Source organism: Mus caroli, chromosome 6 (assembly GCF_900094665.2).
Source record: "Mus caroli chromosome 6, CAROLI_EIJ_v1.1, whole genome shotgun sequence".
NCBI lineage: Eukaryota > Metazoa > Chordata > Mammalia > Rodentia > Muridae > Mus > Mus caroli.
This window is the reverse complement of record NC_034575.1, coordinates 4285578-4310159: the sequence shown is the minus strand read 5'-3', so window position 1 is coordinate 4310159 and position 24582 is coordinate 4285578. Positions and strand designations below refer to the sequence as shown.

At 40.9% G+C, this 24582-nt stretch overlaps 1 protein-coding gene across 1 annotated transcript in view; it reads left to right on the top strand.

The window, feature by feature from the left end:
- The window catches only part of Col28a1 (collagen type XXVIII alpha 1 chain), a 183133-nt gene that overhangs the window by 141171 nt on the left and 17380 nt on the right, over positions 1–24582 (top strand). The window contains exons 28-32 of the mRNA XM_021165439.2: positions 16200–16268; positions 16704–16784; positions 16880–16915; positions 21588–21624; positions 23723–24271. Of these exons, the coding sequence (XP_021021098.1) occupies positions 16200–16268; positions 16704–16784; positions 16880–16915; positions 21588–21624; positions 23723–24271 (772 nt within the window). The remainder of the gene's footprint in view (positions 1–16199; positions 16269–16703; positions 16785–16879; positions 16916–21587; positions 21625–23722; positions 24272–24582) is intronic.

The following is a 24582-nucleotide window of genomic DNA, read 5'->3' as shown; positions in this document are numbered from 1 at the left end:
TTCTGACCGGAAGAGCTCTTCTACCTTTCTGATGACTCTAACTTGTGCCAAGCTGACACACAAAACCAGCCAGTACACTGTCTTACTTTAAATTAGGAAACAAAACATACCTAGTTCATACCATACAACTTTGTAAACTTCCCCTTCCCCCCTTCAGTCCTGCCTAATGGAAGGGATCACTGCTCACAGCTTGGTGTAAAGCCTCCTTTCATTTCTTTCAATTAGATGTGCATACTCTCATGTAGGCAGGTGGAATCTTTTAATATCATTCTGTCCTGGGTTTCCAACTTGATTTTCTTCTCTCACTGTAACCCAGACACCCTCCAAGTCAACGTATACTCTATAGTAGTTGTATTGGCTGGTTTTGTGTGTCAACTTGACCCAGGCTGGAGTTATCATAGAGAAAGGAGCTTCAGTTGGGAAAGTGCCTCCATGAAATCCAACTGTAAGGCATTTTCCCAATTAGTGATCAGGGCAGGGAGGCCCCTTGTGGGTGATACCATCTCTGGGCTGGCAGTCTTGGATTCTATAAGAGAGCAAGCTGAGCAAGCCAGGGGAAGCAAGCCAGTAAGTAACATCCCTCCATGGCCTCTGCATCAGCTCCTGCTGCCTAACCTGCTACAGTTCCAGTCCTGACTTCCTTGATGATGAACAGCAGTATGGAAATGTAAGCTGAATAAATCCTCTCTTTCCTCCCCAACTTGCTTCTTGGTCATGATGTTTGTGCAGGAATAGAAATCCTGACTAAGACAGTAGTCTACTGTGTAGTGAATGGATATAACATTTTATACATTCCTCCCACCTTAAACAGTGCCAGAGAGAAGTTCTCATGTTTTCTCAGTCTTATGTGAAGATTTCCATTCCACCCTGTTTTGTAAAGATTATTGCTAGAGCTGCACTGTCCTCACCTGGGAAGGCTCTCTGCCCACTGTGGGTTTTTCTGTTGCTGTTGATTCTTTGATGTGGTTTTCAACCTCACACGTGAGTGTAGGCTTATAAAACTGTGGGGATGCAATTTCATCATCTCTATATTGGTTGCTTTTACTGTTAAACCTTCACATAAGTTCATGGTTTAGCTTTGAAACAAGCACAATGCAGCAAAAATCCCAAGTTAACAAATGAATTTTCTTGAAGGATTTGTTTAATAATCTGTGACTCTATGGCTATTTTTTTTCATGGTTCTATTTTTTGTTTGGCTCAGATGCTGTCCATTTATCTAAGCTTTCAGGTTAGCAAATCAGTTGTCACTGAGTAGTCAGTGAAGAAAATCTAGGAGAGTTTTGCAGAGAAAAATCAAGAGAGCAGCTTCCTTCTCTGTGAGTAAATTTGGCTGTGCTGAACTCAGTGAGAGGGGAAGCTGTGTATGAGTGAGCAGAAGGACCACACACAGGAGGAGGTTGTCACAAGGCTCTTTCATACTTTAAAGACTCCATGGGGCCTTAATCCCCAGAGAATATTTAAAGAATGAATGCTGAAAGTTATTTTCTGAGAAGTGACTTAGATGGTGGGGCCCAGTCATTCCTACTATCGTAAGATGAACAGGAATGTCTTATGGAATCAGAGTAAGAGAATCACAGCTGGAAAGAAACCCCTAGAATGGTTTGTTTTATTTTTTTTAAATTACTGAAATTCAACCACATACTAAACAGTCTACTCCTCTAATGTATTCCTAACTAATTTTTTTTTACCATGTTCACATAATTTTACAGCTGTCATCACTATCACTTTGAATATTTTTGTAATACCCAAAATACCTTGTCAGCCACTGCCCATTATGTTCCAATTTAGTCATCAACTCTGGCATCCATGAGTCTTTCTATCTTCATAGATCTCCCTAACCTGTGTGTCTTACCTAAGTTGAATTATGATATGTGGACTTTCATGGCCATATTTTATAACAACATAAAGTTATCAAAGATTATCTTTCTTTTCACAACCAAATAATATTATATGGTGTGGGAATATTACCTTTTGTTTTCCCACTGGTGTACATTATTAGTGTGATTCTGCTTTTGGTCATTATACATTCTTCTGCTATGCCCATAGTGCTTGAGACAGGGCATTTCTGTGTAGCCCTGACTAGCTTCCAAAGTGCTGGAATTAAAGGCACCTGTCATCGTGGCTAGCTGTATATATGTTTTTAATTTTGTTTGGATATTTACTCTGAAAGCAATTTAAAGAACAGAATGGGCAGTTTGGTGGATAAGTTCTCCTCTCCCCTCCCTCTCCCCCTCCCTCTCCCCCTCCCTCTCCACCTTCCCTTCCCCCTCCTCTCCTCTCCCTCTTTCTGCTTCCCTACCATTCCTGTCCTCAGTGTAAACCATCAGCAGTCACTTTCTTTTTGTTAACTTGACACAGCTTGGATTCATCTCAGTGGAGGAAAGCTCCACTTAGTGAATGCCTCCATAAGGTTGACTGTGGACAAGTCTGTGAGCATTTTACTTGATTAGGTGGTAGGGTCCAATTCACCATGGGCAGTGCTACCCCTGAGCTGGCCATTTAGGTCCTGTAAGAAAGCAAACTGATCGCTTCGCGGCCTTTTGGCTAAGATCAAGTGAAGAAAGCAAACTGAGCAAGCCACGAGGAGCAAGCTAGTAAGCAACACTCTTCCATGGCCTCTGCATCAGCTCTGCCCCTAGTTCCTTGCTTGACTTTGCTAGATGATGAGCTATATGCTGTGGAATGGAATGAACCATTGTGTTATCCACATTTGTTTCAGACTTAAGGGGGTCCAGAACCATGAAAGACTAACTCTGAGACATAGTCAACTAGTGAATTTGTGGCAATTTATTACAGCAGCCACAGAAAACTTTTTGGTCATAGTGTTTTATCACAGCAACAACAGCCTAAGACATTCTTGTTTCTCGGTTGAGTGTGGATATTCCCAGATTGCATAATAGGAATATCTCCCTGCTCAGACTCAGACTGCCCTCTGACGCAAGTCTTCTTTCAACTTCACCTTTGAGGGCTCTGGAAAACAGAACATAGCTTCATTGTTTAAATACAGGAGTAAGAATCATTGTAACAATATGGAAGACAGACAATGCCTGAAACCAAGAACCTTAAAGGGATACCCGTGGTAACCAAACCATCACAAATAATGACACTTGGCTTTCCTACAGTCTCCAATCATATTGCAAAGACTGATATGTGAAACAGTCATCCATTTCCCTTGAAGTGAGGGGATTTTTCCCAGGATTGCTTTTTTTCCTAAAGAGTGAAATGCCATAGATGGACTGTATTACCCAACAAACTGTCCATGCTTGAAGTTCTGGCCTGCACAGTGCAAAAACAACCTGAGTTCTGTTCATGGTTTCCTCACCTTCATGCCACAACCTGAGCTTCATGGCACTTGAAATAAGTCTTTTCAGCTGACTTGCTTCTTGATGATTTAACACAGAATGCTCTTGTTAGACCTGCTTTGCCAGAAGAGGAATGGTCTTCGTCTCCGTGCTACTGTCCTGTGTGGCTGTAAGAGATTGTCACAAGTTCAGCTTGACTACAACTCACATTCAGTCTTATAGTTGTGGAAGCACATAAGAATAAAATGAATCCTAATATGGATAACACAAAGAGAGTTTAGAGGAATTTGTTTCCTAGTTTTCTCTAGGAAAAGGTCCACATTTCTACTCTACACAGCACCTTTCTGCATCTGTACAGTTAATGGACTCTACTTTTTCCCAATGACTTTGCTTCTACCACATGCTCTTCAAATGCCTCCTCTTAAGGAGACTCATGGTCACACTTATGACCCACCCAGACCACCCTGAATAATCTCCCTGTTTGAAAAACTTTAACTTAGTCACAGCTGTGAAGACCTCCTTTCCATGTAAGATAACATTCACTTGTTCTAGGTGTTGGGCTTATTATGGTTTGGGTATAAAATGTTCTTCAAAGGTTTGTGTATTTAAAGCTGTGGTTTCCAGGCCTCAGAGCTCTTGAGAGAGCAATGAATGGGTCACTAAGGTGCTAACCACATCAATGGGTTAAATTCGCTGATGAGTTCCCAGAGGAACTTGAGGAGGTAGGCCATAGGTGAGTGTGCCTTTGAGAGGTGTGTCTTGTTCCTGCCTTTCTCTTTCTGCCACGAGATGAGCTGTTTGCTCCACCATTTGCTATCCATCAAAATGTTCATTGTTGCCTTAGGCACCACAAAATGTAAATCATGCGGTGAAACTTTGGCAGCCATGAGCCAAAATAAATCTTTCTTCCTGTGTCTCAGGCATTCTGTTACAGCAAGAGAAAGTTGTACTAACCCAGGACCCAGATGCCTTTTTAGGTCATGACTCAGCCTTCTCCAAGATCATTATGAGGAGGGTTTGCCATTTTCACTGCTCTGCATCCACTCTTGTCTGTAAATGGACTAATATCTGGAACAAAGAAGAGTAGCTTGAAAAGCGCAAAACACAGCATAGAATCCATCTGTTCAGGGAACTTATGGAACCAGGATTGAGTAAGTGCCCCGAGGCCCCACTTTCGGCTGCTCAGGTAGAGGCTGTGTGGTTCAGCACTTCCTGCTGTCCTCACAGTCATGTGTGAGTAGCCTGTGCAGTCATCAGGATGTGCCTCAAGGGAGCCACAGTGGATTTTGTTAGCGTTCATGAACATCAATTTTCTGGTTTTATTCTGCTGTCTCAGAAGCCAACACTATAGGAGCTATTCATAAATTGACCCTAGACCTGGTCCCAGAGAACATGGTTGAAATATCTTCTTCATTTGATTCACTGTGAATATCTGCTGAGCTTTGCCATATGTTCTTATTTTATTGTCTATTTTTCATATTTAATTACATCATATTTCTCCATTCCCCTTCCTTCTTTCAATTCCACCTATGCTCCCCACCTTGCTTTCTCTCAAATTCCTGGTCTCCTTTGCTTAATTGTTATTGTTGCATATATTTGTAACAACCTGCTCAGTCTGTTCCATATAGCATGCATGTATGTCATTTCAGGGATGACTGGTTGGTTTGAGGTAAACAATTAGGGAGCTCCTCCCTAGAGGAAGACTATTTCCCTTAGCTCAACATCCCTGGACCTGTCTGCTGTTGCTCTTCTATGGGTGCAGCTATATGACCTTCCCTTTCCACATTGGTATGTCTATTGGAGTTGTCCTTGTTCCGGTGTGGTTTAGGCAGCCCTGTTATTGAGGTATCCTGGGTCGCTCTGGCATTGCTAGGAGACACTCTGGCACTTATCGACTTAGTTGATGTTCCTTGAGCACTGAGTTCCAGCAGTTTTGTTGTAGATGTATCCACTGGGTCTGGGTAATCTATGATCAGCTTGAATCCCAAAGTTTTATCCAGAAAAATTTTTTAATTAACCTAAGAGGCACACAGATATCCTTGTGGTTTATGAAGTAAAATAGGATGGAGTTTAGAATATATGGCCTTTAGACAACTTTGAAAAAAGGTGGCCAGCCACCATATATACTCTTTGTTCTATATGATATATAGAGATCTGAAATATGTACCTCAGAAGGCAAAAAGAATGACCAGGAAGAACAGAGGTCATGACACAAGAACCTGCAAGCCTAGGAGACTAAGGGGTGGGCACATAAGGGACAGAAGAAATGACACAGTCAGATTTCTGGTTTTAATAGATTTGGCTCTGCAGTAGCTAGCATATGGAAAACTCTAGAAAGTAGACGGGACGATAAGCCAAGACTTTAGAGATAAGAAAGTTATTGGGATTAGAGAATTATCATTTATAGGGTCACTACTAAAGTCCCAGATGTAGACAAGATTGCTCAGGTTAAGAATAAGAGAGGAACCTGGCATATGTCTATCCTGAAAGCACAGGGAATACCCAAGGAAGCACTGAAGTCGTGTAAAGCAAAAGCCTCTGGTGAAGAGATGGCTCAGTAGTTAAGGGTATGTAGTCTTACAGGGGACTTGAGCTCACGTCCCAGCAACCATGTCATAACTACTGGTAACTCCAGATCCAGGGGATCCATGGGACCTGAACCCTCATTTGTACACTTAATTAAAGTAAAACAAATCTTTAAACGGAGCCAAACGGTGAACTATGTGGTCTGCTAGAGATTTGGGCCAGGGAACTAGGAGATTACAGATGGCCAGCAAAGGGGTTGTGGCAGATATCTTTGCCTCTAGCATAGCCAAGTACCATTAAGCCCACTCTGTCTCTTTGTATTTCTATTTGTGGTCCAAGTATATCTGAATGCCAACTAAGATATTTGTGAAATCTGGCAGGTTTATGTAGAGAGATTTAGACAGAAGGGCAAGACAAATCAATCCATGCAGCTGAGACCAGCTGGCCAAACCCTTCAAAGCCATGGTGGGTTTTGTCCTGTGACCTGCCAATGTATTTAAAGCTAAGGTTTAAAATGAGAACAACTTTATTATTAGAAAGTGAGACAAAATTCTCCCAATCAAGTAGAGAAATCGTGACAGCGAGTGTAGGTCCAGGAAGCAATCAAGCCCTCATGCTCAGTGATTTAACTGTTCTGGGATCATTCGCAGATGCCCTCTGCTGTTCTCTCTACCCCCTTTGCATCTGTTAGTGCTTATACATAGAACTTGAAAGAACAAACCTTAAGCAAAATGACAAGAGGAGCACAGTGTCACCACAGTGAGAATATTTTTCTATGAGTATTGTAAGTTAGCTGAGGCCAATTTAGATATTTATATACTTTTATTCTTTTTTTGTTTGTTTGTTTGTTTGTTTTGGCTGCCAATGTTTTCTAGAGTTTAGAAGTTCATTGTTTCTTCCTTGATAAGTCTGCTATCTCAAGGCATGTTTCAATTATAGCAGATTAATTCTACTGTAAGTCTAGCCCTTTATTAAGCAATAAGAACAAAAATACATACAGTGACGGACTGATCAAATTTCTAGTTTTGTGTATTTGTTGCCTAACACTTGAGTTCCTTTCACATGAGAGGGAAGTACCAGTGCTCTAGCCTGTGCACGCCTTGACTCCCCCTTACTTCACCAAAGGGAAATTATGTGTTTGATAGTTCTCTGGAGCCAAAGGAAACAGTAATAGTGAAAACATATGTCATCAAAGATAGACCAGGGAGTATTTAACAGTTACGCTTTGCCAAAAAACAGTGATCTGTCCTAAGAGCTGTCATGAGGCAAACTCATCATTATGTAAACAGGAGAAAGTGTCCTCTATCCAGAAGGTATAGGTCCATTATTTAACCTGGCTGCTTGATGCAATCAAGAGTGACAGAAAATGTGACACCTGGGAGTCCCTTGCAGGGACACCATCATGTCCTATTTTATGGTCATGTTACAGTCGTGTTGAGGTAACACAGTGATTAAAAGTATAGAACCATTAGTATGCAAGCCAGCAGCATGTTTTTTCTCATCCAGTACTGTACTTAACTGCATGTGTGTGTGATAGTGTGATAGTGTGGTATAATATGTGTGTTGTTGTTGTTACACGTGTTTAAGCCTGAAGGTGATGTCACATGTCTTTCCTTGATGACTTGAAACAACCTTTGCTTGTTGAAATAGGGCTCCTCACTGATCCTGAAGTTCATCGTTTTGCTCAGATTAACGGGTCACTGAGCTTCGGGGTTCACATATCTCTCCACTTTCTAACCCTTAGTGCTAGAGTTATAGGCACACACCACTGCACCTGGCCTTTAAAATGTGGGTGCTAAGAAACTTATGCTTGACACAGCAGGCATCTTACCTACTAAGCCATCTCCTCAGCCCTGAGCATGCTTCACTTTTAGTCATCCTTAAAACTTTTATGTTTGTGGATTTCCTTTTTGTTCGATACCTTTATATTATTGGCTGCATTATTATTTGCATCAACACCAAGATAGACTAATTCATCAGGCTGTAACATGTCAGTGGGATAGCAGTAAATGATGGGAATTTTTCATCTCTCATAATCTTCTGGGACCACAACTGTATATATACATTGTTGTTTGTTTAATGAAATTTTACTATACAGCACATGATCAGATATTTTTAAGTATATATATATATATATATATATATATTATATATATTTATATACATATATATACACATATACATATACATATATATACTTAAATATATGTATATATATGTATATACTATATTCTAGACTATAAAGTGAATTGTCTAAGTGGAAATTACAGGTAACATAACAACCACATTATATTACTTTTACGGGAATAAGATAAAAGTCACCATGGTAGGCTGAATAATGAATCAAAAAGATGTCCATGTCCTTATCTCTAGAATGTGAATTTATTACCTTATAGCAGAAGGAAATTAGAAATAGGGGGTATTCCATGTAATCTGGATCGACCCTAAAAGTGACATGTGACAGGAGAGACGTGTTGATAGAAACAGCCCAGAGTAGAGGAGAATAGAGAAAACCCATAGAAGACAGGAAGGACTAGAATTTGAAATAGTGAAGGTAATGTATTTTGTTCTTAGAGCCTTTGGAGAAAATGTGGTCTTTCTACACCTTGGAAACTGATTTCAGATTTCTAACTCCTACAATTGTGAGGTAATGGATAAGTAGTGTTTTAAGCCAATACATTTGAGGTAATTCATCATAGTAGCCTCAGGAAAGGAACACAGCCATCAATACTAATGTCAGCAGCAGCATGGTCCAGCTCCTGGACATTCTCATGGGAGCTGTCCTGAAAACTCACACTGTATGTGGCTGACGTCTCTTGGCACTACACCGAGACCATGAAGAATGAAGTACACATAGTAAAGGTGTTAGATTATTGTTGGGAACAGACTCAAAATCGGCCATGGAATCCGTAAAAGTAAATGATTTCCTTTTCTGTCACCAAACACAATGCAACCAGATCACTTTGAATGGGAATTGAATATAATGAAGCCATATTTCGTTCCATTCAGCCCTTTGGGATTTTATTCTGGCCCAGTACTAGAAGTTCTGTGATTCTACTCCCACAAATGTTTGCTTGATAGCATATAACTTACTCATTGACTCTACACCCAAGCAAGTGGGCTACTTTATCAAACATGCATTAGGCTGTCTTAGCCCCCATTAGAAAGTGTTAACAACAAAATGGGACATTGAGAGGAACCCAGCACCAGAAGGGGAAGGGATCTTAAGAAACTGAAAGCAGTTGATTATCAGGTTAGAGAGGGAAAAACTGCCTGGGCTGCTTCTCAGTGCCAAACTAGAACAGAGGAGTAGAAAGCAAAGGAGCCTTTGTTTGGAGGGTCTGTCAGCTTGGATTTTGGAAACAGAGTCACTGTTAAAACTATTGCAAAATTCATGGTAGCTTGAGAGAATTGTTAAAACCTGACTTTTATCCCCCCATGCATTTGTCCCTGGGACTATTAAGAAGTTATACAGAAACATAGATTTATTATTTGCTCATTGGGAAGCAAGAAATGGCCATGGCTACTTGCAGCAGCAGATTGTTATGATCAGAAAATCAATGCCCAAGTAGCAGACCAACCTGATTTTCTAGAAGTCTCTAGATAACAGCCTTCTATTCACATGGACAATGTAATGTACTGCCAAGGCTGATAAAAGTGGAAATTTTCCTTCACATGTGAACTAGCTGTGCCCACAAAGCAGTATAAAGTGGTTCCTGACCTGCAGGCAAAACACTGAAAGACTATTCAGGCTGGTCACTGGTCTGATAAATTCTACCGTTCACCCACTGATTCAACATCTTAGTACAATACTGGCTTCTTTATTCCAGCTGGCAGGAAGTTTTCAAAATTTACAATGCTTTCCCCCAAGTTTTTAATTAGTAATAGTGTTACCAGAAAGCAGGAGGCAAAGTAGAAAAGAAACAGAGGAAAGAATGATACATTAAATAAAACAATATTTTGATATTGTCGGACCATTGAGGTTTGAACATTTTCATATGGTTGTACAATTGCCTACAACTTGAAAAACAAACAAGCAAAGACCAGGAAGCTGTACACAGGCAAATTATTTCCTCTCTCAACTCCTCTACGTGCTCTCAGCCTAGGAAGTGACCATTGGCCCTCAGGTGAATGCTAGCTGGGGTCTGCACTGATCTTTACTATGTAAACTGTGTCTCCAGGGTTCTCAGACAAGGCTACCCTCTTGTCAGAGAAGAAGGTTATGTTTGAACTAGAATTTCTGGCTCTGGTTTGCCATATTGATTTTAGCCCATTCTCTTTTAGTGAGTGATAGAAAATGCCCAGGGGGAGAGCAGCTCAATAGCAAAATGACAAAGGTAGAGTCGAGATAAAAATAAACCCGAGACTGTCCATGTTCTCTCTGAACCTAGCCTGGGTTCAGGTTGGCCTTTCTCCCCTACCTTTCACTTTGCAGGGGCAGCAGCCCCGAGCCAAACTTCTAGAATAGCTTGATCCATTTTCCTTTCCATAGTGGACTTTTAAGTTACCTTTTCTAAATATGACATTCATATCCCTTCCTAGAGACAAAAATCTGTTTTGTAAATAAAGACATTGTTGTTACCTGTGTGGTAACAGAGAAAACATGGGTGGCAAGAACTCAAACAGAAAGGTCAAGTGGGAGTCAGAAACTCCCTTCATTGAAGTATAGCTTCGTGTCCCACGTCTCCTAACATTTACTTTTTGCCGAGGTGGGAGTCTTAATCTGGTGGTAGATAACCACACTGGGTGTATAAACAATTGTGTTCACCTGGGATAATGCTACTGCTTGTTTCAAAAGTTGAACTGGAGGGTATATGGATGTAAATCGCGGACAGTAAAAGGTTTTAATAATGGTCAAACTCTCCTGAATCCAAAGGGCAGAAATGCCCTCAAGAAATTTGGACCGCAGGTTGCGAAGGTGGATCAGTGGACATAGTGCTTGCTTTGTAAGCATGATGGCCTAGACTTGATTCCCAGTGCTAAGGAGGCAGAACCAGGAGGCTCCCTGGGACTCACTGACCAGGTAGCCTAGTCTGATGGTCTAACATCAGGCCAAAGAGAGACGTAGATTAAAAAAAAATGCATAGCACACCCAAGGAATAGCAGCACTCTGGCTTCTACAGGCATCTGAACTTACATGCACACTTATCTGTACACACACACACACACACACACACTCACACACACACAAACACCACATGAAATCCATGTGTTGAACTCTGTTGTCTGCGGGGATTTATTTAACATGTGAGTTCTCAAACTCTGGGTAGCTGTCATACCTGTGTGCTCGGCTGCACTAAGGATAGATGACATCTTTGTGAGTTTGTTTATTCTCTCACCCATTCATCTGTTCGTCCATTTCATATACTGATTTCTAATTCTTATTTTGAGTAAGTTGCAAGTATAGTATAAAGAATTCCTATAGGTTCTTTATCTATAGCTGCTAATGTTAATGCTTCCTAATGGAAGCACTTTCTAGATAGTTGTTTTAAGGATGATTTTTCATTTTTCTATAATCTGAATAGAAACCAGAGATCCATTTAACAGGTTTTTTTTAAGCATCTCTGAAGTTGGCATAGCATCTCTTCCTATGCCCAAGAAAACATTTAGAAAAAACGCCAATTATTTCTTTTATTATTAGTAATGCAAAAATCAGAAGATTCAGATATTTATGCATTATTCTTGTATTTTTCCAATAAAACAATCATCCAAAAATTTAAAAATCAGTGTATGTACATACATACATATGTATGTATGTATATAAGTACCCAGTCATGTTATTTTTATAAGACATTTCATAGTATATTGAAGAAACAGTATTTTTACTTTTTCTCTTAAATACTTCAGTATTTTTTGTTACAAACAAGCAGTTCTCTTATGCAACATAATATAATCTGATATTATCAGACAATTATCATTGATATTATACAATTTAACCTATGTACACAATTAAAATTTTGTCAATTTGTCTATTCTTTTTAATAAAACATATGTTTATGGGTATTTTGCTGTATTTGTACCATGTGTGTACGTGGTACCTGCAGAGAAGAGGACTATGGAGACCTGGAGTAGTAGTTATAGATCTTTGTGAGCCACCATGTAGGTGCTAGGAGTTAAACCCAAGTCCTCTTCAAGAACTACAGTGCCCTTAACCACTGAACTAGCTCTACTCACTTCTTTCTAATTTTTAAAGGCCTTTTTTTCATTCCTTTTGTTTGTTGGTTTTTTCATTTGTTTCCTTTCTTTTCTTTGCTTTGCTTTGCTTTGCTTTGCTTTGCTTTCTTTCTTTCTTTCTTTCTTTCTTTCTTTCTTTCTTTTTTTCTTTCTTTCTTTCTTTCTTTCTTATTCGAGACAGGGTTTCTCTGTGTAGTCCTGGATGTTCTGGAACTCACTCTGTAGACCAGGCTGGCCTTGAACTCAGAAATCCGCCTGTCTCTGCCTCCCGAGTGCTGGGATTAAAGGCGTGCACCACCACTGCCTGGCTCTGGTTTTGTTTTTTTGCTTTCTTGAGACATAGTTTTTCTGTGTACAGCTCGGGCTGTAGTGGAACTCAGTTTGTAAACCAGGCTAACCTCGAAACTCCCAGAGATCCACCTGCCTCTGCCTCCCGAGTGCCACAATTAAAGGTGCTATCACTTCCTGGCTGGGTTTTTGTTGTGTTGTTTTGTTTTCATTCCTTAGTGGAAAATTATTTACATGGAATAAAGCTCATACCAGTTCTATGCCACAGGAGGCTCCTGCCAGCCTGGGCTGACCATGCATTCCTGGCCTCAAGTAGTAGGGCAGCCTTAATGCCCATTCCTGGATTTCTTGTGGCAAGTTTAGTCTGTTTCCTTCCCACTACTGCCATGAGCCACCATCTACGCCTGAGAGGTAAAGGTGTTGGTTGCCCTTGCCTCAGGGAGTCTTGCCTTCCCTGGGTGATAGGGTTTGCACACTTCTGTCCCACTCCAAGGTGATGCTATTGGGAGGCGTGGCTTTGGAGATGTAAGAGGATAGGGTTCTCACAAATGAACTAGTGTCCTCAGAATAGACCCAGAGAGCTGCTTTGCCCCTTCCACCATGTGAAGAAACAGCAGAACGATGATATCTGTGAACCAGAAAATGGTCTTCACCACACAATGATTCCTCCCTTGTATGGATCTTGGACTTTTCAGACTCCAGAACAGTAAGAAATAGATTGCACTGTGTGTGTGACCATGCCATCCCACAGTGTTTGCTTATAGCAACGTGAGCAGGAAGAGGCAGAAAGAGGCAGCAGGGGTGTGGCTTCACTCTCAGGCCTACACAACAGGAAGCCTTCCCCAGCCTCCCACCTGTCTCACCTGCTCAACCTTCCTGCTTGCCTGTCTTTCTTTTGAGCTCTGGTGGGTCCCAGAAGATCGTCGTGGTGGTAGGTGTGATCTCTCCTTGTTCCTGTAGCCCGAGGGTCCTATTATCTCACAATAGCCTGCATGGGCTATTCAAAATCAGTGACAGAATGTTATCTGAATCCTACTTTCCAGATTATACATAGCATCTGGTGTTCCCATCAGGGAAGGGCGTGCTGAGGTCCTGCCTCTTCTTAGGGATCCAGGGTTTCTTAGGACACTGAGCAGACTGGTTATCCTACAACCACAGGTCCATGCAGACTACAAAGAGAATCATGACTTCACTCCCACAGAGGGGACTGGGAGGAGCCCCACACCTTCTCAATAATCATACAGGGGGATTGCAACATTTCAGATCTCTACAGCAGATATCACAAAAGTTGTCCAATAAAGGTTTATGGCTTAAATGCCTTAAAGAAATGACGCACGGTTTCCCAACAAAGTGAAAAGCCATATCCTTCGGGAAAATCTTTGAGAAATGATCACATCAGGGGTAGCTGGATGTCCAGGAGCCCACGCTGGCATCTTCCTAATGGAAGCGCTTTCTAGATAGTTGTTGTTTTAAGGCTGGTTTTTCACTTTTCTATAATCTGAATAGAAACCAGAGATCCATTTTACAGATTTTTGAGCATCTCTGAAGTTGGTTTGTTTCTCCTGTGCCCAAGAAAACATTTAGAAAAAAAAATAACAATTATTTTTCTTATTAGTATTGCAAAAATTAAAAGATCCAGATATTTATGCATTATTCTTGTATTTTTTCCTATAAAACAATCATCTGAAAGCTTAAAGCTACGCCTACCACTGATTTAAAAGTTGGCTTTGAAATGTATATTTAATTGTATTTCCCAATTGACAGCCATTCTTGCTGTCTTTCTGATCTATGGTGGCGTGGTGACATTCTTTCTCACTTCCCAGACTCATAGAAGGAAGTCTGATAGGCCTCATTCGCCTCTGCTGAACTAAGGCCTGGGCTTACTTATTAAAGACTTTTAGCCAGGTGATCTACTCTGAAAGTTTTAGGAAACCCTCAAGTGTTTGAAGGAAAACTACTCGCTATGAGGGGGGAAAATCCTTTATGATATGACACAGCTTCCTTCATTAGCAGCTATAAATAGAGCGCTTCCATTAGGAAGATGCCAGTGTGGGCTCCTGGACATCCAGCAACGCCGATGTGATCATTAATTTCTGAAAGATTTTCCCGTAGGATATGGCTTTTCACTTTGTTGGGAAACCGTGCGTCATTTCTTTAAGGCAGTTAAGTCATAAACCTTTATTGGACATCTTTTGTGATATCTGCTGTAGAAATCTGAAATGTTGCCTGAGGTACAATCACCCTGCATGACTATTGAGGTGTGGGGCTCCTCCCAGGCGCCTCTGAGTGTAGATTTCCCAGTGATGATTCCCCACTGCATGCTAGGATTGCAGTGTGTTTTACTACCCATCCTCCTTTGAGACAGGGACAAAGCTAAGCATCGGCTTCTTTGAATGTACTTCCACAAACTTTTTGTCTCCGCTGTAGCTGGCCAGGGTCCTTCTGGACCTCTCGACACAGACACCAGTGGTCCGAGACATCACCTCAATATTCCCAAACTACCTTTTACCAAATATCTCACTAAAGAAAGATGCCTTCATTCACATCCACAAAACATCAGAGGAAGCAAGCTTACTCTGTCCCAGACAACACATTTAATATATGTGCTTTTTTTCCTTTTTATTAAAACAAAGATTAGAATCTCAGTCAGCTGTCTCCCCAGGGTCCTCTAACATCTCTAAGTAGGCTGGCCACCTAATCTATAGCTAGTCAGAGGTTTCTTACCTCTAGATGAGGCTGAGATCCACTCACACTGGAGGGTATTTTCTGATAAGTATGAGGTTGGTCTGTGGTCTCTACACTGCTGCATACTTTTTATCGTGGTGCGTGTGTTATTTGGCTGGTACCAGTTTCCAGGCAGAGTTCTTGGCCTCTCAGTATTTCCTGATTTTCCAGTGTGAAAAGGGAATGTGCTCTTGATTGTAAACTGAATGAAGTGATTGTCAATGATCCCTGGTAAGCTGGAAACGGATCCCAGCCTCCAAGGGTGAGTCATCTTAGGTGTGTCCAGAGTTTGCAGTGCCACACAGGCATTATTTCCTGCTGTGTTCAGTGTGTTCCAGCATTAGGTTTGGCTCAAGGACATGAAGGTGGTACTTTGGGAACAAGTTCTCAATGACAAAAATGGACATTTGACCTCTCCCTTCACCCAAGATTCTTTTTAAGCTAGTCTGAGGTTGGGACTGGTGTTAGAACTTTTGCTGTACCCACTGATGATTCTCTTGTGGAGGGTTAGGGTAGTTTTGAGGGCTTGACAGCGAGAAATAAAATCCTCCTGAGAGTCTAGTATTTATTGTATTTTACCAGAGACAAATCACTAACTGATCCAGAAATAAGTCGGGATTTGGAACAAACTCCTAGTAGCATGGCTGCTATGACTTTGTGATTTATTCATGATTATTTCCATTTCATATTCTATACCATGATATTGTTTATGCCTTTGTGTGTGTGTGTGTGTGTGTGTGTGTGTGTGTGTGTGTGTGTTTTGCAAGAGCATGGGGGGACAGGACTATAATTTATTAGAGATGAACCTAGCAGATTATAGTCAATTATATAAACAGTCCCTTAGCCTTGAGGGGGATGCTGTCTTATTTTTTCTCCCCACTATTAAGATGGGCTTTTTGCATATTATAAATATAGGAAAATACAAAGATAAACTGAAACATTAGCTATTTGTGAACAAGTGTGCCCCTAGCTCTAGATCTGGCAAGATAGAGTTGTCTATACCACAAGAATGCTAGAAAACAAGGAAGCCTATCTCTCTCTACCTGTATTTATATTTATATTATACTTAGAAATTAGATAATGCTGTAATGCAGTTTGGGAGCTGCAAATGAGTTTCTAACTTCTAAATATTTTAAGTTATTCTGATGAGTTAAGAAGAACACCTCTTTCTTCTATCTCATATAGGGGGAGCAAGGACCTCAAGGTTTCCCAGGGTCAAAGGGCACAGTGGGCCTTGGCCTCCCTGGTCAGAAGGTAAGTGTATCAAGATCTTAAGGAAATGATTAAGCTCAAGGTCTCAATGTCTTAGCCTTGATTTGGACAGAGACCTCATGTTTCCTGCCTGTCCCACCACACTAAGAAAGCTACCTGTGGTGGAATCCAATGTTCTATTACCCCTCATCCTTCAAAGGCAGCCAATAAAAGAATAAATCCCTAGGAGACACCAGAAATCCCAGGAACCTGGTAAATTATACAATAGTTGAGTTTCCCAAAGGCACCGAACTGTTCAGAAGGTGTCTCAACACCTCTTAAGTGTAAATGTTTTTTCCCCTCTATGTGTATTTATGTCAACAGAATTCTAAGTCTTTAAAGGGATTTTTGGCTGCAACAAAGAAAACTGTAGGATTATTTTTTTCCTGAAGCTTATTTTGGCTTTAATGTTCACAGTCTAAGGTTCTCTTTTAACAGGGAGAGCATGGAGACCGGGGTGATGTGGGAAGGAAAGGCGAAAAGGGAGAAATTGGAGAGCCTGGATCTCCAGGAAAACAGGCAAGATATTTTTTTCAAGCCACACTGAAGCTTTGGCTTTACCCTCTCAACAGGGTCCAGCCTAACCTGACTGTTACTCTTTTTCCACTAAGTAGGGGTTACAAGGACCTAAAGGAGACCTGGGACTCACAGTGAGTATCTATCCTAGATGGTAATTGAGGGGTCCATAATTGCTGAATTACTATATTCATGTTGTAGCTCTAGAATTATGACTTTTTGGATGTTTGGTTGTTCTGTTTAAATGATGGTGCCTGCTGTCAGGCCAGTGTAGACTTGAGCGCATGAGATAATTGCATCTGGATGTGGGAATGGGGGGTGGGGCATGAGGATGCGGATGGGGGAAGGCATGCACAGCCATATGTAAACAAGTAGGGATGCTCCTTTCTGGCCTCTCCTAGAAATGGTCAGGTTGGCATATTGGCAACAAGGAACTGACCTGCTTAAGAGAAGAGGCAGAGATCAAGTGAGTTTTTATTTTGTGTGGCTTTTCTCACTGATATCAGGCTGGGGGCTCCTTTTTCTCAAGCTAGTTCCTTAAGGAAGTGCTGCGAATGCAGTTATCTCAAAGCTGGAATTATGCTTAAACATGCATTTTGTCAATCTGTTGAATCTCTACAAACGGTTTTCTACTTTTTCATTTACTATTTTTTTTACAAAGATGGTTTTTAAAATTCTAATGGATAGAAAGGCTCTAGAATTTTCATACCAAATTCAAACTCTTCCTTTCTAATTTGAAATCATTTCCCTCCCTGAATATTAGAAAAGGAGACCTTTAGTTTTTTTTTTTTCCTTTTCCCTCAGTTATCATCTGGGGATGCCAATCTTCTGTCTAGTGGCAGGAAAACCTGGAAGAGAAGGGATACGGACTTGTCATGACCACAGCTTCTGTCTCTTGTCCCCTACCAATCCCCAAAGATGTCTACAATGAAAAAAGAGCCATGTGTTCGGCAGCTGCCTGCTGACAGTAGCAGAGTCTGTGTGTGAACTATGGAAGGAGCATTCCCCTGGTTTAATTCCTGTCTTGCTGTTCTAACATGGGGGTGGGGTAGAACTATTTGCTTTCATTTAGTCATCTGTACATTCATTTCACCAACATTCCTTGGGTATTTATTGTGGCCAGACTTACAGATATGCACTATGAAATGGGAGGCTGTGGAAAATATGAGACTATATGTCCCTGAATTCAGGAGAAAGATACATAAGAAGTTCATCTACCATGTGATGAATATTTTGTTAAAAATATAGGGGGGAGACAGTCCAGAGGAAACAAAATGATATTGGTAATATTTGGAGCAAGAGAGACTATCTCTTGAACAGGTTTTGTTTTGTAAATTTGTTCATTCTTTAACACCTTCATGCAGACCAATCTATAGTGGGTTTCTCGTATCCACTGTGTTTAGCTGAACCCCTTCTCCCAGAAACTCCCCTTCAAACTTCCATGGTGTGTGTGTGTGCATGTGTGTGCATGTGTGTGCATGTGTGTGTGTGTGTTGTGTGTGTGCGTGTGCCTGTGTGCATGTGAATTTAATTATGGTTGTGTGATGGTTTGTATATTCTTGGGCCAGGGAGTGGCACCATTTGGAGGTGTGACCTGGTTGGAGTAGGTATGCCTCTGTGGGTATGGGCTTAAGACTCTCACCCCAGTTACCTGGAAGTCAGTCTTCCACTAGCAACCTTTGGATGAAGACATATAACTCTCTGCTCTGCCTGTGCCATGACTGCCTGGAAACTGCCATGCTCCCATCTTGATGATAATGGACTGAACCTCTGAACCTGTAAGCCAGCCCCAATTAAATGTTGTTTTTATAAGACTTGCCTTGGTCATGGTGTCTGTTCATAGCAGTAACACCCTAACTAAGACAGGTTGTGTACATGTCCACAGTTGGGAGGTTATTTACTGAGCATAGCCTACTTTTTAGATACTTCCGATGGAAAAAACCACCAACCACTGATTTCCTGGGCCCCAGGAAAGAGCAAGGCCTCATGTGCCTCTCCCACTGTCTTAGTTAAGGTTTTACTGCTGTGAACAGGCACCATGACCAATGCAAGTCTTATAAAGGGCAACATTTAGTTGAGGCTGGCTTAAAGGTTCAGAGGTTCAGTCCATTATCATCAAGTTAGAAACAAGGTAGCATCCAGGCAGGCATGGTGCAGGCAGTTCTACATCTTCATCTGAAGGCTGCTAGAATACTGGCTTCCAGGCAGTTAGGATGAAGGCCTTAAAGCCTACACCCATAGTGACACAACTGCTCCAAAAAGGCTACACCTTCTCCCAGGGCCACACCTTCTAATAGTGCCACTCCCTGGGCTGAGCATGTACAAACAACACCCATCTTAAGTCATGGGCATGTCTTGTGCAGGTGAGTCAAATAACCATGTGGTGCCTAGGAGTTCTTTATATGGCACATCACCTTATCCTTCAGCTACTATATTTTTGCTGCTCTTTCTCATGCTATATTGTCTGAGCCTCGAACAAGGAAATATAAATGTCCCACTTAGGCCTAGACACTTTATTATTACTAATCATTAGCACTTCAGCAAGTTATGCATTAATTATATGATATATCTTTTTAAGATTCAGTTCTGTCAACTCCTCCTCCCCTTTCAGCGTTGGTATTTCCTATTGTTTGAACTCAGGCTTCACTTTCCTGTCCTTAAACTCAACAGGAAAGGTTAGCTGTTAAAGGCAAGAGGGTACAGACTTTTAAATGTTAACTGAATAGCATAGTAAAATCATAGGATAAATGAAAATGCATTGTTTTTTCTATGAATATTGAAAGAACCCTTTCAGAGTAGGGTAGATCCACTGTCTTATAAAGGGCTCACAGATGGCCATTGAGATGGCTCAGTGAATGATGGTGTTTGTCCCCATACAGTGTAAGCCTAATGACCTGAGTTTGATTCCTGCAACCTCCATGAGACTTTTCATGTACACTGTAGCAAGTGCCATCCCTACCTCTTCCTACCCCCATCTTCTCATCTCTGTGTCTCTGTCTCTATCACTCTCTTTCACATACACACAAATAGAACAGTAATATTAACAGTTATAAATAATAAATTTGGAAAAACCAAAAAGCTGAGCATCGTTGCTTTGGGCAAACTGGCTGTGGTCCCTGTTTAAACAGTTACATGTACCATAAATCTGCCTATAGTTTGGAGCACCTTAGAGCACCAGAGTTTAGATCTGACAGCCATCTGAGTGTGAATGTCCCAGAGATGCACCAAGTTTCCTGGGGCTCAGACACTCAGCTCCTCCCTGCCTCTCTTCATTCCTCCATAACCCAGAAGAAGCCCATGAACATCTGCTTCCATTTAAAATCCCTCTTTCCCCATCACCTTCCCTTAGCTACTTCTCAACCCTATTTATTTCCCATCAAGAGTGCAATTGTGTAGTAGTAATAACCAGTACTGTGCCTTAAATAAAATGAGTTTCCTTCTATTCAACTATTGGAGGTATCAGTCCTTACGATTTCTCTACAACATAGCTTTGTACTGCTTATCAAAGAACCTTAAAGTTGGCCATGCCTTTGATGAAGCTTTTTATAATAATATGAAAAACAAATTATAATAGTATGTTGCATGAAAAATAGAATCATAAAGCTTTGTGTATGTATTTTTCCACACATGAAAAGGTAAACAGAAGCTCACGTGGTGGTATATCCCAGGAGGAAGACTATAGATTCCAAGGCAGCCTGGACAACTTAGTGAGAACTTGTTTCTAATAAACCAGATGAAATACTTCCATTTCTCCTTTCTAGATATATTTAATGTATATACATACACTTTCCTTTTTGGCATATACCTGAGTTTTCAATATATCAACTCTGAGTGTAGAAAATTGTGGCAGTGTCTGAAGAAGAGAGACCATTGTTGACACCTTCCTCTGATATAACTTGATTAGTGCAACCCAGCATCACATGGAAAAGAATCATTGTTTTTCCTGAATTTGTAATAAAACTGCTGTTAGATGAAATAACCTCAATAGTTTCCATTAATGCTGCTGTTACTTAATCTGCATCTCCAGTTACATACATGGTCTCTCCCCAACTCTGTCACTATTGATTTGTTCTGTAAAGCTTGACTTTGCATCTGATACGTTTTCCTTCTTTGTTGATTCTGCTCTTCTTACCTGTTGAGATCTATGGTTCTTGTGATCACCACTTTCAGCTCCATGTCTGGCCGCTGTCATCTGTCTAATCACTTGTCAATAAGCCACAAGCAATGTTGTGGCATTGGTAGACTGACTTTGGGAAGCCTGTTCTGGGCCTGTCTGATAGATCTGGAGGAGTTTTTAAAAGCATGAGGACATTTCATAAAGAATCAGAAAGAATATCAGGAAAGTAAGGAGGGGACTTTAAGAACTGAGTGTTGGAACAGAACACGAATGAAGAATGGGGACTCTAGGCCTCCGTGTCTGCCTTAGTGGCTAGCACACAGACTAAATCATTTTGCTGATTTGCAGCATCCTTGCAGAGATGGTACCCCATAGGCTCAGACCCCTGCACATTCACCTCATATAATCTGCATTATCACCCCAAGACACAGAAGCCTGGGGCCCACAGCTGATGTGTACTGAAGTGGCAAAAGGATCTAAAAACCCAAGCTATTAAATTGCACTATTCAGCCTCACTGGTGTATGACACATTCTATCCACCTTTTAACTTCTGTGCGCTTTGTTTCATTTTCTCCAGTGAAGGAGTGAATCAAATGGTCCCTTGTCAGTTATAGGATGGATTGCTCATAATTACAGGAAACATGCTATAGTTATAAATTTAATGCTAATACATTTTTCTTTTTCCCCAGAAAGAAGAAATTATCAAACTTATCATTGAAATATGTGGTAAGATTTAATTATCAAGAATGTGTAATGCTCTATACAATATCAACCCGACTGTGTGCTGTGTTGCTGAGCTAACGTGGATCATTCAGGAGATACATGTACATTGTTGATGGGGAGATAGGAATCTTATCTGAAAAGTCAGTGGAAAATGGAGAGGTGACACTGAGGGAGGCTGTAGGCACCCTTATAGGCAACTTGTTTCTTGTTTTTTTCAAAGCTGTTTGTGCAGTTGGAAGCTCCAGGATGTGGGTAGCACAACATTTATATGCACTGTGCTCATCTGTAGTCAGTGACTTACCTGAGTCTGGGAAGAGAACTGGCACAATGGAGATTTGGTTGTAGGAGCCATAGGCACTTGGAGACTAGCTAAGTGACTGTCACATGCTTTCCCCTAAGCCTGAGTTTCTTTCCAAAGTGAGTTTTGAATATGATTTCTGCAACTGCATTCAATCTCACAAGCAGGAAGACATTCAGGGGGTTGCCTTGTTTCACAAGGAAATCTAAATTCTTCCATGTCTGACACTTTAGCCTTAGAGATACCAGAGAGAGGGAAGAAGGAAAAAGCTTAGCTAAAAGCAGAAAGTGGATCGGATAGTGATGACTCCCCTGTTTGAAGTGGACAGAGGCAAGAATAGCACCAAAATCCTAGCAATTCTTTGTCTCCTAAGAACCAGCCTGAGATCTCTGGTAATAAGACAATTTAGACATGGCTTCTGGATTAGATTTTTGGGGACCCCATCTACTTACTGACCAGTATTTACTGGAGTCCCTCTTGTCAAAGGATTCATGGTACAGATGGACTGCTGGCCTCCTTGATAGCATAGAATTCATGGAAGCCTTAATAGTCCTCATAGGGGAAGGGGGTGAAGGAGTTACCTCATAGAACAGCAGCTCTCATGTAGAGTCTTAGGCCCTAATCTTTCTGCCAATTAAACTCTGCCACCTGTCACTTTATCCACCTGTCATACCATAAATCTCATATGTCAAACCATAAACCATAGTTCTACTTAAAGATAAGGCTGAAGGTTGAAATTGTAACATCGGGCTGTACATTAAATACAAACTGTAGAATGAAAACAAACTCAGGTAGTCACCTCTTAGAGAGAAACAAAAGTAAGGAGGCTTATAGAGAGCAGACTAAGTTTTATAAAGGGTATGATTGATATATATATATGTATATATATATATATATGTTATATTTGTGTGTATGTTTGTTTTGTTTTTAATGTATCTCAACCCAGTTTCCCCTCCCTCTACTCCTCTTCAGTTCCTCCCCAACCTCCTTCTCCCCCAGATCCACTCCTCCTCTGGTTCCCTTCAATAAAGAGAAGGCCTCTGAGGGATACACACTGAATATTTTATATTTTAATATAAGAAATAGACATACAGGTGTTCATTATCTGCTACACTGTAACTTCACCCTTTTGTTGTGTGACACTATTAGTGGAGGGATAGAAACAAATATCTGTTTACATCAGATAGGGAACCCATGCAGATCAAAGTAACAATGTTATTAAACTCCAACTTGGTGAATAAATGAGTTTATTGGGGTGACTCTCAGCAGTATATGGGAGGGGTCACTTACAGGAACATAAATGACTCTAAGGCATCAGCATTACCAGAAGACAAGCCTAGCATGGGTACCTGCCAAAAACAAAACAAAGCAAAACAGAACAGAGCAGAGCAGAGCAAAACAAAACAAAACAAAACAAAACAAGACCTGCTTCTCTTAGCAGCCCTTTCTGCTTCTATATGAATCTGGTAAACTTCAGTGACTTTCTGAGACTTGTGAGTTGTTGATTTTCTCTTTTTAGATCTTCATTTTAAGGAGCTTTCCTATAGGTTGGAATGCTTCAGTTTGGAGCAAATTTCTACAAAACAACTCCCCTAGATATATATTATTTTTTAAAAGACTAAAGCATAGAGTCTAGACAGAAAAAAGGTATTAGCTATTTCCACTTAAACAGGTAAGGAAGACCACAGTTGAGGTCTTTGTTTCATTGCCAACCTTCTTGCTACTGTCCTATGGAAATAGTATTAATTTTTAATGGTTTATTTTCATTTCTTCAGTGTTTCTATTTCTACATTCATCTTTTAGGTTGTGGGCCCAAATGCAAAGAGACTCCACTGGAGTTGGTGTTTGTGATTGACAGTTCAGAAAGTGTGGGACCAGAGAACTTCCAGATCATCCAAAGTTTTGTGAAGACTTTGGCTGACCGGGTGGCCTTGGACCTTGGCACAGCCCGGATAGGCATAATCAACTATAGCCACAAGGTGGAGAAGGTGGCTAGCCTGAAGCAGTTTTCCAGCAAGGATGACTTCAAGCTGGTGGTAGACAACATGCAGTATCTGGGGGAAGGCACCTATACAGCCACTGCTCTTCAAGCAGCTAATGACATGTTCAAAGAGGCAAGGCCAGGTGTAAAGAAGGTGGCCTTGGTGATCACGGATGGACAGACAGATTCCCGAGATAAAAAGAAGCTGGCAGATGTGGTGAAGGATGCCAATGACTCCAACGTGGAAATATTTGTGATTGGAGTGGTGAAGAAGGATGATCCCAACTTTGAAATTTTTCACAAAGAAATGAATCTCATTGCTACTGATGCAGAACATGTGTATCAGTTTGATGACTTCTTTACCCTGCAAGGTAGTCTGCACTGGTGGAATGGAGTATATATTGTTCTTTGCAGTGTCACAACACCTGCAGTCAGGGAGTGAAAGATGATTCTGTCAACATTACATTATAACCTATAAAGTACAGAAGGTTAAAAACTAAGTGTGATATCACCTCTAAGGTGCTAGAGGACATAATCCTGAACTTATTCCTGTGTAGTAAGTGCTCATCTGGCTGTGGAGTTTAACTGGAGTTTTCATGCAGTGGATAGGAATGGAGGAAAAGAACAGGACTTAGGATATTGTTGCCATTGGTTACTGTTCAAAAGTTCCCTAACTAGAACA